Genomic DNA, 14,190 nt, shown 5'->3' with positions numbered 1-14,190 from the left:
TATAGCTATTCTAGGTTCTATTTTTACTATATTAATTATTATTATTTCTTTTTTTACCCTTAATAAACTTTAAAAGCTTATTAGCCTTTTATTTTACTACTCTACTCTATATAATTCCCTATTAGAATAGATATTTACTTTATCTAATATACTCTACTATACTAAGAATATAGTAATTAATAGGTATTACTATAGGTATTAGTTAGTAATAAAATAGTAGCTAAGTAATAAAATCTATAGTAGTATATAGTAAAACTACTAGTAGTTATAATTATAGTAGTATATATAGCTATAAAGCTTATATAGAATAGAATAGAAGTATTAATTATTCTACGTAGTAGCTAGTATAGGCACTAGGCTTATAACCTACTAAATAAAGTGGGTAAAAGAGTAATAGATTACTAGGGTGGCAGAAGCCGCCTATATATAGTAGGCTAGTACGGTGGCTCCTGCCCAGCTAGTGCGGAACACCTTCCGCTAACATACGTTGCATGTCTATACGCCTGTCAGCGCTAAGCAGCCCCGGCTGAGAACCTGAGGTATAAGATGCTGACGGCTCGCCGTGCCGCAAAGCACTACAGTTATACTAATCCGTGGCCTCTTTCTCCAAAGCAGCTAAACACATCCATCAACTGAGCCACAAACTCGATAGTATCACTACACACACTTCGTCCTCACCATCCAAGAATCAACACAGCATGTCCCACGCACTCATCCAAAAAGTCCTCCCAAAACAAGCCGAAGCTCTGATGAGCGGCACCGCAAAAGTCACAACCTACGAATCCACAGGCGGCAAGACGACCCGGAAATTCGCCCAGCACAACCTCTCCCTCCTCCCCGCCATAAAAGCAGGCTCAGTCATCCACGACAACTGCGCCGGCTCCGGCACCGTCTCGCGCCTCATCCTAGAACAACAGCCCGACGTCAAGATCTACGCCACGGACATCGATCAGCCTTTCCTTGATGTACTCTCTGAAGACGCAGTGAAGAATTCCTGGCCCGTCGAGACGTCAAACCAGCGCTCGGAGAAGACGAATTTTGAAAACGACTTCTTCGACTATGATATTACTAACATCGGCGTCATCTTCTGGACAGGCGCAGGACTCGACGGCGTAAAGGAAGTGTACCGCACGCTCAAGCCAGGCGGCACCGCGGTGCTCAACTGCTGGAAGTCCATCACGTGGATGCTGCCCATCATGCTCGTGCACAAGCAGTTCCGCGGCGAGATACCCTTTCCTGCGCCGCCGGTTAACTGGACGGACGGGCAGCAGCTGAAGAAGGTGATACTGGACGCTGGGTTCAGGGAGGAGAAGCTGAGGCTTGAGAGCCAGGAGGTGGAGAGTGTTATTCCTGAGGGGGAGTTTAGGGCTTGGGCGGAGAAGACGTGGGCGTATCTTGCGGGGATTGGCGGGTGGCATGAGGTGGATGCGGAGAGGTGGGATGAGGAGGTTGATCGGTTGGCTGAGGTGCTTAAGGAGCAGTCGGGGACGACGGTAGAAGGGGGGTATGTTAGTATGAAGGCGAGTCAGTGGATTGCGGTCGTGGAGAAATAAACAATAATGAAGAGACAGATAGAAGATATATGTTGAGAACGTTGTGAACGACAAAAATTCACATTTTACGGATACATAGTCTTGGGTTCTGCTCCATATTCTTTAAAAACGACTTCTGGATGATTCGTGCTACGCAGGGCGGAGTCTGCATGGTTGAACTTGTTATTCCGCCTTTCCCTGCACGATACTGGTGGTTCCGACAGCATCCTGGACGCCACCAGTCTCACCGTCCCGCTCGCTGGGCAACATGATAGCACGGTCGATCTGGTATGGCAACCCGCGGTGCCTGCCTCTGAACATCATAGCGCATATGACGAGCTTACTAAAGGTAGTAAAGTGGCCAGAAAGCGAAGTAAGATTCGAAGGGTGACCAAGCGAAAGCCCGACGTTGCCACTACACATATAATCAGTCATGCGATATCGCAATGGAAAGTTGGTGACTTTAACATACTAAGCAGACACGACCTCGAAGAAGATGGGGAACATTGCAAAAGCGGGATCCTTGTCGTCGGTTATTTTGCCCGCTTCCGCGATGGTGATGCAGAAGACTCCGAGGAAGATGTACCACAGGTCGAAGCTGAGTTGGTTCTGGACGTGTCTCATGACGTACGAAGCACCGTTTTCCTCATCCGGATCAGGATCGGCGGAGTACACACCCAAGGCTTTCTCTTCGTATGTGTTTGATGCCCGGACTGCAATGGCGATTGGGTATATCGAGATGTACATCATCACTAACAAGCTGAACTGCACAGCTGGGTGCACATCTGCAAGGTTGAAAGAAGCTGTTCCGGTATGTCTCGAGGAGGCTGCCTGGAAGATAGCGGCCGCTACTCTAGGGCCTGCTGGGAGGCTGCTCACAACGGGGTTGTGAAGATCCAGGACGATGATGAGAAGGACGTCGATGAAGTTTAGGGCGAAGAGTATACCGAATAGAATCCAGGTAGGACGACTAGGGAAGAGCAGCGTGTAGCATCGGCGTGGGTGCCTGAGCAGGAACTGAAGCGATGCCTTCATCGCAGACTCTTGCGGGGTAAGTTTGTACATGACCCAGATGACGAAGCGTAATAGACAGGGGTAACACGTGTTCCCAGCGAAGGCTAAGAAGCTCAGGAATATCATAGGCCATTGCGCGTCTTGGAAGGTGACCATGGAATCAGGGGTAAGCGTCAAGCCGAGGTTATCAACCATTGTCTGGGCCGAATAGAAACCCCTAGAGAAATAAGTAAATGGTTGAGATAACGGATATTGGCCGGGCATACCACCAAGTAAAGTCCTGGCCTTGGGACGTAAGATAATCACGGTATTTCGGATTACAAGTGTGAATCCACCCAACCAGAACAACAGCACCGAACAAATGCAGCCCAAAAAAATAGCCTGGTTTCGTGTAAGTTTCTGAAAGGCCTCGCGTAGCAAACATAAATACCAATCACAATCTTGAGCAGTAGCTTAAGTGCTCGATACTCAAGCCCACCGAGTACATCACGATCGTCTTTCGTCAGCCCTCGGAATGAAGAGTTCCTGCCGACAGTGGCATGCGATGAAAGAGCGGGCAGGTCCAATTGGAGTGACACCGAAGATCTTCTAGATTTTGATCGACCAGCATTAGGGGTGGCTCCAAGGACAAACATCGAGGATGCCACACGTTCCACTGATGTAGCTTCAGGGAGGTTGCCAGTTCGCAGCTTTCGCAGCCTCATGCCGCTGGTTTCGTCATGCTGGCTTGCGACTTTCATTATCTCATCATCATCTGACGCAGTGTGAGCGAGTAATACCACATCCCAGGTATATGCTTACCATCATTGTTGTAATCGTCATTCAGTTCCCGGACGTGTTGACCTACAACTTCTCAGCATAATCGAATAGTGTCCTTGCGTGTTACGTTGACCTTGCTCAATCTCCCTCGGTGAGGGGATGTATAATGCTTTGGCATCCGTGCGAGCTGGAGCCGTGGCGAATGAGATGTGCTTCGATTGATCGTCTTGCTTAGGATGATCGTTGACGCCGCTAGAATCGGTGTTGTCTGTGTCTCTGGAAACAAGTCAGTGTGACGTCAATGCAATGTCAGAGCATCCATCAACGGACTTACGCTCGGATCGTGTTGACTGCAAGAGCGCCCTGGGTGTCCTCCCTAACAATCGGCGGATTGGCGTTTGAATCAGCTCTTGAATTGTCATTCAATTGGGCTAGATTAGCTTCCAGGTCCTTAGACCCGTGAATATTCTGCTTCGTGAGACCCGAACGGAGCAGTGTCGGAGCTAAGACTGTCAACGACTGTCTTCATTATCAAAGGCACACAATCAAGTCTGATCTTACCAATGCTGTCAAGCCGTTTCTGGAACCAACGTAGACGAACGATAACGACAACAATGTTGATGAAGCCTAAGTTGGTGATAATGGGCAGGAAGTAGACGATGAGCTGTTGATAGATTTTCAAAGCTTTGACATCCACTCTATGCACCTGTCAGATACTGTTACGAGCACTACGTCGGGGGGTCGCGCACGGATTCAGCCCAGACTCGGTAGTAGCGCTGACGCCGAAGAAGTAGGCATCAACGGCACTTAAGTTCCCGTATGGATACAACGTGATGAGCCCCAGGATGCCCATACACAAGATGTATGCATCTATTGACACATACGTTAGTATGCAGGAATTTTGTTGTTGGCAATACTGACAGTGCAGAGTAATGAAATTGAGAGGAGGTCTCCACATTGTCGTATACGGTCCGCCGGTTGCTCGAAATTCGTGCAAGTGGAACGAATAGGATGTTGCTGGATAAATGATGTATTGTCTCAACAAGCGAAGCAGGTGGTGTAACAGATCATTGACCTCTGGTAGCGAGGAATGGATTTAACAAATGCCCAAGGAAGTACACAGCCTCCTTGTACCATGCGGAAATGACGAGAGCAAAGAACTTGGCAAGCGCATCTTTTCTTGTCCCGCGTTCACGAAAGCGCGTGGAGTGGCTTTGTGACGTTAGCGTGAGGCATTTTGTGAAGGCTTGAGGCATTTTCCCACTACTGCGCCAGCGGTCGAACATCTCGAATTGGACATTCGAGCAAAAGGACCAACCACGTGCTCAAGACCTTACGTACGAGGCGTTCGATCTTGTAGTGTGAATCCTAGTCACACGTGGTTTGTGAGATTTGTGAGATTCCAACTGCCGCGGTAAATAAGCTAGCCTCCATTCGGCGACTATATGAACAGAGTCATTCTTGTAACATTGCTTTTAGCGGCTTCGACGCTACATATATGAGCGACAACGAGTTCAGAACCGAACATGTGAGCATCGGGACCGGTGATTTGCTTTCTAGTGCTGGCGCGCGATAACTTCCCCGACGTTCGATTCTTTGAGCATCTCGGCAGCCACAGGGATTTCGTTAATTGCACCGTGATGGACGTACCCTTCAAGACAGCAAACTAGCTGAGCTGCCCATCACACGCCGTCAAGGTAACACACTCGACTTTGCATCACGTTTCAATCTTTCAGGTTAACAAGGAACTGGGTATATTCATCGTTCAGTCATCGACCGAATGTACACCGAGATCAGCCAGCACTTTTCGTGCGGGCCATCGTCGATCTAGTATGCAAGAAAAGAAGCCCATCGAGATACAAGCAAAACCGAAGAGCTTTGGGAACACACTGCCCCTGCAGAGTCCCTTCAACAATTCCGAAAACCATGATCATGAAACAAAAAACCGCTCCTTTGGCGGTATAGAGTGAATCCAAAGACGCCTGGTCAGCGGCGGAGAGAGAAACATAAGTTTCCTAGTTCGCGGCACAAAGCTCGAATGCAATTCCCTCCTGCCTGGTGTCGCATGAACAAACAGGAGATCCCGCCTTTACCCTCCAATCGTCGTTCTTGTACTGTCCAGCCACGATGATGCCGAATTCAGGGACGGTGTATGTACTACCATCGCAATACTCGCCAGGGCCGCAGACGAACACTTGGCAGCCTTGTTTTCCAGGGATGCATTGCACTCCGCCTTCCCAGCCCGGGCATGCGCTCAGATCGGTGGTGTTAGGTTGCATGCAATCGAGGAAGCTGATGTCGTACCACACTGAATTCTCCTGACCGGGGTTGACGCTTAGGCCAACTTCGAATTGAACAGGCTTCGCAGGTTCGTCTGCCTTTGTGACTTTATAGACGACAGTACCTTCCTCAGGAGGGCAGGACCGCAATGGCTCGCTCCAAGTTTGGCCGGCAGGGATAAGTTGATGTTGTGCGCCTTTACCACAGCCCATGGAATCCACGTACACTTCGTAGTCGCAGGAATTCTTGATCGAGCCTTGGTTTGGTGTTGTCGTAAGCTTGTGGAAGTTGGACGGAGCTTCACAGAGCGCCGCGGCCAGCGTTGGCAATGCATTGTAGGTGACGACGCTGGGATCTCTGTCGGCACCCACGGGCATAGGTGGAATGGGTTCTCCAGCGGCTTTCGCCTGGTCCATGACGTGCGGGCACAGCAGTGAAGAGTCGGCGGTTGGCTGCGGTTTGCTCGCGCTGGTGAAAGTGGCTCCATTGGCTGGCGGCGCAGAGGGGACCGGCACGGGTGCGTCATAAGCAGCGCTTGAAGATGCTGGAGGCGCAGAGGAAAGCGGCACGGGCGCGACATAGGCAGCGCTTGAGGATGTTGGCGGCGCAGAGGAAAGCGGCACGGGCGCGACGTAAGCAGTGCTTGAGGACGGAGGCGGCGCAACGACCGAGGACGAAGGAAGAACCGGAGACGAATTGAGGACAAAGCTGGGAAGATCCGCGGTTGAAGACGTACTCTCGCCGAGCGGGGCAGTTGCTGTCACGTAGACCGTCTCTGTGACCATGACTGCGCAAGTATTGGCCGCAGCGCGTGGATGATGAGCGTGCCTATGGTGCCGGGGGAAGCTGGCCGCGACGCCCAGCGCCAGCGCAAAGACGAGCATGAGCCGGCTCAACATGTTGATTTCCATGCCGTCGATATGCGATCCAAAGGAGTGACTAGGGTTAGGAGAAGAGAGGTTGAAGGCAGCGGGAAGAGGGAAAGGTGCTAGTGGAGGGACGGGGTAATTGTATACCTTTTGACCGGAGTCGCTTATCTGTCGCAGATTGACCCCTGTGGCACAGCTAGTCAGACCGAAGCGGAAATTTGACGTCGATGGCGTTGAGAAGTCGTGGTCGCTGGTTGTTGGTGTTGAGGGTTACGAACTTGCGTTGCTGGGTCAAACGCGGCGAAGATAACTCTGTCGCAATTTCGTCCATTCACCGGCCGTCGCCTCAATCTTGAATTGTTCACCGTCACCAAGGCAAACGTGCGATTCAGCGCTGCCCGTTGGCCCGCCCCCGTCGCAATCTCCCGTGCCGCGCTCTGATTGGCCAGTACCGTTCGACTATGCCGCCCAGCTTGCTTTGTGAGTAACATATTGAGTTGCGCATGGTTACCTACACGCACACAAATCTGTAGGTATCCAGGCGACTGACTGTTCAAGGCCTATCTGGACATGCTCATCTGGGTTGAGCGCAGGAGCTGATGAACAAGGTCTCTTCGTGTGCTACGCGCCTCCAAACGACCAAGGAAATCAGTACAATGGCGAATGAACAGGATTCTGTGTGTGACAAGACGGTCAGAGATAGACGGATTTGAAAGAGCAGTTCTTATGAATGCATCTAAGATCGAGCCGAAAGGTTGCAAAGAGCAAAAATTAGCAGTGAGCCCATTGCGAGCAATGGGCAGCCGACACCAAACGTGTGGTCAATCTTCCTCAACTCACTGGCCCAAGGGGTATCGTAGGGTTTGGATGTGTACGGCTCTGTGAGTAGCACGAATACATAGGGCTGCTCCGAGTTAGTCAATTCCAGAATGTGCCACCGGATGCTGTCAGACTCACTCATCGTAACCAGACCAACCAATACACTTCCAGCAGTTGAATAGACCGCTCGGGTCAAATAACCTCTTCACTTCCAGTAGCCTATCGTAGTTGCTGCCGAAGAATGTCTGCTGCCAATTTTCTTCTGTCCAATCACCCTCATTCATGTAGCAGCCACCACCCGGAGTTAGAGCCTTGAACGGCCCAATAGACGTGGAGATGGTGTTGCGAATTTGGCGACGTACTGATTCTGGTGTGTTACTCGTCCAAATCCCTCCCATAATAACCTCCCACAACGCATCGCGAAAGGCAGGATTCACGCCTGTCCCACTGTTGACGGGCTGACTGAACGGCCCGGTAGCGTAAAGCTGCGCAGCTCCGCCGCCTCCGTTGGTGAAGGAAATTTGCATGGCAGTTACAACGGCATCTACGAGTTTCTCGACCGCTTGTGGTCTAGAGAAGAGCCTCTTGGGCAGGAATCGACCTGACTCAGATATACCTACGCCCACAGGCCCATTACGGGCGATTGAGGGAGTCTGCGCAAACGCATACCACTCAGAGAACTTGTGAAATGTGTAGTACGCGTTCTCGGTGATGTTGAGACCAGGATACCGGCTAAGGAACTTGTTGTAGGATGACGTTATGTTCTTGATGAGCTCAGTGTTCGTGGAGGGAAGGATTTGCAGAGAGACCATATGATCCGGCAGCACAAAGTTGTAGCCTGCCATCCCGTGAGACGCAAATAGCGCTTGATTCGAAGCTAATGCTCTGATTACGTCGCGGTGCACGACCGACTCAGTAATGTCGAGCTGTCCCTCTGGAACCGGGAAGCTAGCCTGGAAGCTGTACACATTGAGCGGTACCGCCGGATGAAGCTGGAACTTGTAGGATATCATGACTGCGAACGTGCCACCTCCACCTCCTCGCATTGCCCAGAAGAGTTCGGCATCTTCGGCAGGACTACAAGCGTTGATTGTGCGTGCTCGACCGTCTGCGGTGATGACATCGAACTCAATCGCGTTGTCGACCATCAATCCATACATTGGGCCGAGCGGCCCATGTCCTCCTCCTTGACCATAACCACCGGCAACGCCGACAGAGCCGGTAGCGCCGACAGTGACAAGCATTCCGAGAGGTTCGAAAAACTCCCATGCCTCTTGCGCTGAGATCCCCGCTCCTATCTCCCCAACATTCTCAAGAGTGGACTGACAGCCTGTCGCCTGGAACGTCTTGTGATATCGGGCATTCTTCATGTTCCGAGTCCATATTGCAAGGGAGTTGGCTGCATTGCTTCGGCCGAAATAGTCGTGGCCCGAGTTCTTGATGGACAGGCGGATGTCATGGGCTCGAACAAAGTTCAGTGTCTTCTGGACGTCATTCGCCGTATGCGCTTCTACGTGGTACGTCGAAAGACGTCCAAGTGAGCAGGTGCCGTCTACAGGAGCGGATGGTGAAAATGAGTTGAGCATACAGCTGGATAGGCCGCATGATTCCCAGTCGAGGAATTCCATTGCGCCATACTGAGAAGTTCTCGCAGAACTATTCATGTAGTTGGTCGTGACTTGTTGGCATCCATCAGAGCCAGCGTAGCATGGCGCTGCCCAAGGAACTGTAAGCTTGAGATGTCCGTTGATCGTCCGGTTGAAGTCAGCCCATTGGTTCGTCGTTGGCCAACATGCTTGCGATGGCACGCACGTATAGTTGAATCGTAGAGGGTCACTTCCTTCGATCGAAGAGTTGAAGGTAGCACCGAGCCTCAGTGATGGGAGACCATTCCAATAGAAGCAGAAGTACCCAAGCAAGATACAATCGCAGACAAGTAGCCATGTGGAGCACCGCTTGCTCTGCGGCTTGCCGTTGAACCTAGTCTCCTGTTCATCTTCGTGCACCCTCGGGGTTGCTTTGACCTTCAGCAATGCTTGTATTTCGTCGGAATGCATTGGCGTAGGTTGTATAATCGCTTTCTATGCCGCGAGTAATTGTGAATGGTGACAGGTGCCCGAATAAAGAACAGATTCTGCAACGGCGATAAATACTCATGCAAGGAGATGTAAGTATATCAGCGAGACTAGCGTAGCCCGTTATACTTCGGTGCCATTTTTGGACAATGGCTCATCCATCCTCAGCCCCAACACCACAAGAACGGCCCCGCACCAATAGGATGCGCCATACGCTCAAACACTGAGGACAGGCACCCTTTGGTAGGATTAGGCGTAATACGCCCGTATAAGGCAGACGTCCCTGTGTGGATATGGAGCTGATTGCGCGCCGTATTGGTGATGTCACGACGTCTTCGGGCCATGGCGGCGATTCGTGCTGAGGTGGGATGGTGGTTCCTGATTACATGCAACCTTCGAACATGTGGGGACCAACGCGGCTGCATCCGACTGCGCCCAGCAGCCAGTCGATAGTGTGGGGCCGTTAGCCAAATATATCGCACCGAAGCTGTTTGATACGATCGAGCCGTTGACATCGTGGGCGCGGATCTCGCGTTCTGGAAAGGAGAGTCCCGAGCTGCGGCCATCTCAGAGCAGCCGCGAATCATCACGATGATTCCTGCAGGCCACGAAAGCCCAAACCGACGATGGATGCTGCTGCGATAGGGGTGGACATGGTAGAGAAGGGGGTGCCTACGATGGACAAAGAGGGTTGATAGGAAGGGCGGGTTTTCCATCTGAAGGGAAGGCGGGGAAGTCGTGTCCCACCCTACCTTCTACAACATCAAAAGCATGAGAAGAAATATTAACGCATAGTCTACCTCAACCTTTCATGTTCACATCGACCCCTTCAAGAGTCGATGTAATAGCAATTGTCTTAATCTTGCTGCATTGCATTGAAGTGTGTACGTTGTTGACGGCATATGCCCTCGTGGAATCCATCTGCTGGCCCTTGACCGCCCAACAGCTTCTAAGCAAGTGCAGCATCAGTAACGATCTCTCTTGAAAACAAATCATCACCGTTATTGATTATTACACGACACTCTCACAGCTTTAACCCTGCTGGGCACCTTTTGCGCTATCACCGTAACGAATATAATCGCAGATGTGCTCTGCTTCATTGTTTTTGAAACAGCAACGAATCGTTATAGTAGTGTACAATTCGAAACATGGCCTCCTGTGTGGGTGGAGTGTACGTGATTGTTTCTTGAGTATTCCTGTCGCGATTGTAAATATGCTTGGTCGTTATCAGGACACTGCTAAGTCTGTGTCCTAGAACAGCAAAAGTATGCTGATTTGAACTCCCCTTTCGTGAGATGCTTCTTAGCTACCGGCGGCTGTAGCCTCTCTGGGCACATAGCTGTGCTGACGCGAGAAGTCTGTGGTCCAGGCAAGGATGCTTGTGCCAGTAAGCAACACGATCATTCGATATCACGACATTGTACGACATAGAAATGCCGAATATAGCAATTTGCATGAACCGATACCATAATGTCTTGAAATACGAAAAAGGGCTCGCATCGCGCTTTTCCTTCTGTGCTCGATGCAGGTATTCATCTGGAGGAGTTCACGCGCTCACTTCCACCACAGCCTGCTCACACAACTTCACATCCGATCTAGGTATACATGTCCTTCTTTTGCACTGCCTTCCCAAACAGCCGGCGTCCGGTGGAGCCGGGTTATGGCATCACAGGCGCCTGTGTCCAGCCTCAAGGACCTCTTCATGTACTCGCTTCTGATCTCGCTCCTACATTACAATACCCCATCTCAGCGTCATGAACACGAGCGAAAGATGCAAGAAGCATTAGTCACAAGCGTTCCCATCGTCGGCGTAGCTCGGCCACTAGAAGCGATCAATGTAGAGACGCAGTGACTCGCCCAGAAGACAAAAGCCACCGGCTTCTCCCGCAAGCACTGGAGAGACGAATCAATCACGAGCGCAGCACAAGCTGACTTCGATAACTCCATTTTGAGTACCTGGTCCTATCAACGAGATGTTCCGACGCAAAGAGGTTTGGGTTGATCTCGAGCACTATCACGCATGGTCTATACTTGTCGGACTACTATTTTGGACGGCGTAGAGACGGGGCCGGTCGTGTCCGAGCGGTATACTGCGCATTTTCTACCGCAGACGACGGCGGGGCATGTAAGGGCCTGCGGAATCATTGGCCTAACACCGGGAGCAGGCCGGACGGGTCGTTGAATCTGCGGGCGTGCAGCTATCCCGAAGGAAAGACGTCGAGCGTGAGGTCAAGTTAGAAGCAGACGCATGTTGTGGTCTAAGGCTTGTCGGTAGATCGGATGTGGCCGTACTGCACGAGCCTGACAGTATTTGATAAGCAGTGGCTCATTAGAAGAAACTGAAGCCATTCCACCAAGAGTAACCCAGCACAACCGCAGCGCTGAGAGCAGAGTATATGATGTCCATCTCGATGGTGCTCCACACCCACAGTGTAGCAATCGGAGGTGCCGTCTTCATGACGAAGAAGTATCCATGCTTGTTCCCCGAGCGTACGAGATAGCACCCTGCAGCTATCGCTCCGACGAAGAAGGCGAGATTGCGTAAAAGCGGGAAGCGGTTGGAGAACTCGACGTGGGTCAGGTAGACGAGGAGGAAGAAGATTGGTAAGGCAGTTCCTGCACGCTTGAAAATCTCACTCCAGATGACGTCTTCGCGATACTGGCTGTACACGAGAATGTCGACCGTGAGGTGCATGACGGCCATGCTGAGCGAGTATAGAACCCCTTCTGCCAAGGGACCCAGAGGTTCTTCGTCGTTGAACGGGCGCTCGCCCGCAGGCGTGTTGTCCTTATCAATGTTCCACCGCGGCTTCTTTCCATTCGCTATGTCTAGCTCACGTTGGCGTTCCTCGGCGAGCTCGAATAGCGTCTTTCCCTTGGGGCCGGAGCGGTCGGGGTGCTGGAGGATCATGTTGATGCCATCTTCATCGATCTCGTTCGACGGCTGGAAGGCGGACCCTGTGGTCGTGGCGTTGCGATTTGTACCTTTGCCGGCTGCGCGCCGCTCTTTACGGTTGCCTCCCATGGCGCTGGCTGTGTCGCGTGAGAGCTGTGCGGGGAGAGATGGAAAGGAAGGTGCGGCTCTGCGGCCAAAAGTTCGGGTCAGGGTCCAAGCTTCCCAAAGTGCATCATCGCTCCTTTCCCACCACCAACATCCCTCACAATTCTCAAGCTGCTATTCTCGCTTGATTGTGCCTCATAAGGGGTTGCTGACAAGATGAATTGGATTACCTGGGCCGTCGTACCCATCTTCATATTCGGCATGTGGCTCTACACTTCACAGCTTGCCCGGTCGTTTCCAACGTTACAAGGCAAACGGATCCTACTCCTGATTGCCCATCCGGATGATGAAGCCATGTTCTTCGCACCTACGCTATTGGCATTGACGCGTCCGGAGCTTGGTAACCACGTGAAAATCCTGTGTCTCAGCAGTGGTACGAGTCAGCAACGCTCTTTTGTGACCACCAACTGACAAGTCGCCTGCAGGTGATGCCGATGGGCTGGGCGAGGTCAGAAAGAAGGAGCTTGTCAAGAGCGGTTTGCAGCTCGGATTACGCTCAGCAGACGATATACTTGTCATAGAAGACACGTTTGTCTTCCCTTGTCGCCCTGTCCGCTCTTCACTAACGATGTGCAGCAACTTCCCAGATTCCATGACAGTGACATGGCATCCACGCTTGATTTCGAATCTTTTAACCACAACATTTGCCCCCAAGATGGCCTCTATCTCTTCAAAGCAAGCTCCACAGGCCAACATTGACGCTATCATCACATTTGATGCTCATGGTATCTCCTCGCATCCCAACCACATATCGCTGTACAATGGCGCGCACGCGTTCCTGAAAGCACTCATGCACCGTCACAGTGGCTGGGATTGCCCGATAAAGCTTTATACTTTGAGCACGACATCTATTTTGCGGAAATATCTTGCCATATTGGATGCTCCAGCTACAATGGTTGGCGCCGTGATCCGGAAAAAGGAGCTTGGTGGCTTTCCGACCCCTCTAGTGTTCGCTAGTTCACCGGTCGGGTACAGGACCGCACAAAAAGCTATGGCTACCGCGCATGAGAGCCAAATGAGATGGTTCCGGTGGGGTTGGATCACAGTCTCCCGCTACATGGTGCTAAACGATCTGAAGAAGGAGAAGACGTTGTAGCTTAGGTTTCTGAGCATCGTTAATTCGATGCCACCAACGATCAGATGAAGAAAGTTCGAACATGTCAGCAAGGACATGTGTTTCTAGGATGTAAATTGTCCTCAAGCTTTTCCCGCAGCCCTAGTATAGCGTACGATTGCGTCCTACATTCGTAGCGGAAAAGGGAAGCAAACTTGTGTTGAGGAGCACAAGGGCCAACTATACTTTCTCTGCTGATCAAACTAAAGTTTCAGCTCAACGACTGGTTGCGAGAAGGTGCTGTGTCACACTGTCGCGCATTCTCGCAGAGAAAATCCCACCAGTCCAAGATCACTCCACCGCTGTACATCAGCGCTTCTTCCGAGGGCGTCCAGATACATCCTCCATTACGCTGCTCGATATTGTGTCGAACCCAAGATGATGCCCTGCAGAACGCTTCGGTCCTAGTAAAGGCGTTCAGTTGTGATCCGCGCTTGCCGTGCTTTCGCGCACCATACCACTTGCCTGATCTCCTGACAGGCCACCCACGTAGAGACTTGGGAATAAATACAGACTTTGCTGAGATCACTTCACATCATAGCATCGCAAGCTCGCCCGTTCAACGATGGCTTCCACACCACTCTTGCGACTACCCGTGGAGATGCTTCGAAACGTCACGGACTACCTGGACATCCAAGACAAAGCTCGACTCGCCATGACGAATCGG

At 51.4% G+C, this 14,190-nt stretch overlaps 6 protein-coding genes across 6 annotated transcripts; 2 read left to right on the top strand and 4 right to left on the bottom strand.

Moving 5' to 3' along the window:
• Positions 1 to 698: 698 nt before the first annotated feature.
• N0V89_004680 (uncharacterized protein) lies at positions 699 to 1,553 on the top strand (the record flags this gene model as incomplete). Its single annotated transcript, XM_056213462.1, has 1 exon — positions 699 to 1,553. The coding sequence occupies one exon, from the start codon at positions 699 to 701 to the stop codon at positions 1,551 to 1,553; it is 855 nt and encodes a 284-aa protein (XP_056073770.1).
• A 450-nt stretch (positions 1,554 to 2,003) lies between these two features.
• On the bottom strand, positions 2,004 to 3,033 carry N0V89_004679 (uncharacterized protein; the record flags this gene model as incomplete). Its single annotated transcript, XM_056213461.1, has 2 exons — positions 2,004 to 2,744; positions 3,025 to 3,033. 2 exons carry the CDS (start codon positions 3,031 to 3,033, stop codon positions 2,004 to 2,006), a joined length of 750 nt encoding a protein of 249 aa, XP_056073769.1.
• A 2,287-nt stretch (positions 3,034 to 5,320) lies between these two features.
• Positions 5,321 to 6,370, bottom strand: N0V89_004678 (uncharacterized protein; the record flags this gene model as incomplete). The annotated part of the gene is made up of 1 exon (XM_056213460.1): positions 5,321 to 6,370. One exon carries the CDS (start codon positions 6,368 to 6,370, stop codon positions 5,321 to 5,323), a length of 1,050 nt encoding a protein of 349 aa, XP_056073768.1.
• A 1,037-nt stretch (positions 6,371 to 7,407) lies between these two features.
• Positions 7,408 to 9,330, bottom strand: N0V89_004677 (uncharacterized protein; the record flags this gene model as incomplete). Its single annotated transcript, XM_056213459.1, has 1 exon — positions 7,408 to 9,330. One exon carries the CDS (start codon positions 9,328 to 9,330, stop codon positions 7,408 to 7,410), a length of 1,923 nt encoding a protein of 640 aa, XP_056073767.1.
• Positions 9,331 to 11,677: 2,347 nt separating this feature from the next.
• On the bottom strand, positions 11,678 to 12,373 carry N0V89_004676 (uncharacterized protein; the record flags this gene model as incomplete). The annotated part of the gene is made up of 1 exon (XM_056213458.1): positions 11,678 to 12,373. The coding sequence occupies one exon, from the start codon at positions 12,371 to 12,373 to the stop codon at positions 11,678 to 11,680; it is 696 nt and encodes a 231-aa protein (XP_056073766.1).
• Positions 12,374 to 12,565: 192 nt separating this feature from the next.
• GPI12 (N-acetylglucosaminyl-phosphatidylinositol de-N-acetylase) lies at positions 12,566 to 13,505 on the top strand (the record flags this gene model as incomplete). Its single annotated transcript, XM_056213457.1, has 3 exons — positions 12,566 to 12,782; positions 12,835 to 12,937; positions 12,986 to 13,505. The coding sequence occupies 3 exons, from the start codon at positions 12,566 to 12,568 to the stop codon at positions 13,503 to 13,505; spliced, it is 840 nt and encodes a 279-aa protein (XP_056073765.1).
• Between the last annotated feature and the right edge of the window lie 685 nt (positions 13,506 to 14,190).

This window comes from Didymosphaeria variabile, assembly GCF_027946475.1.
Source record: "Didymosphaeria variabile strain IMI 356815 chromosome Unknown scaffold_3, whole genome shotgun sequence".
Taxonomy (NCBI): domain Eukaryota; kingdom Fungi; phylum Ascomycota; class Dothideomycetes; order Pleosporales; family Didymosphaeriaceae; genus Didymosphaeria; species Didymosphaeria variabile.
This window is presented reverse-complemented; position numbering and strand designations above follow the sequence as displayed.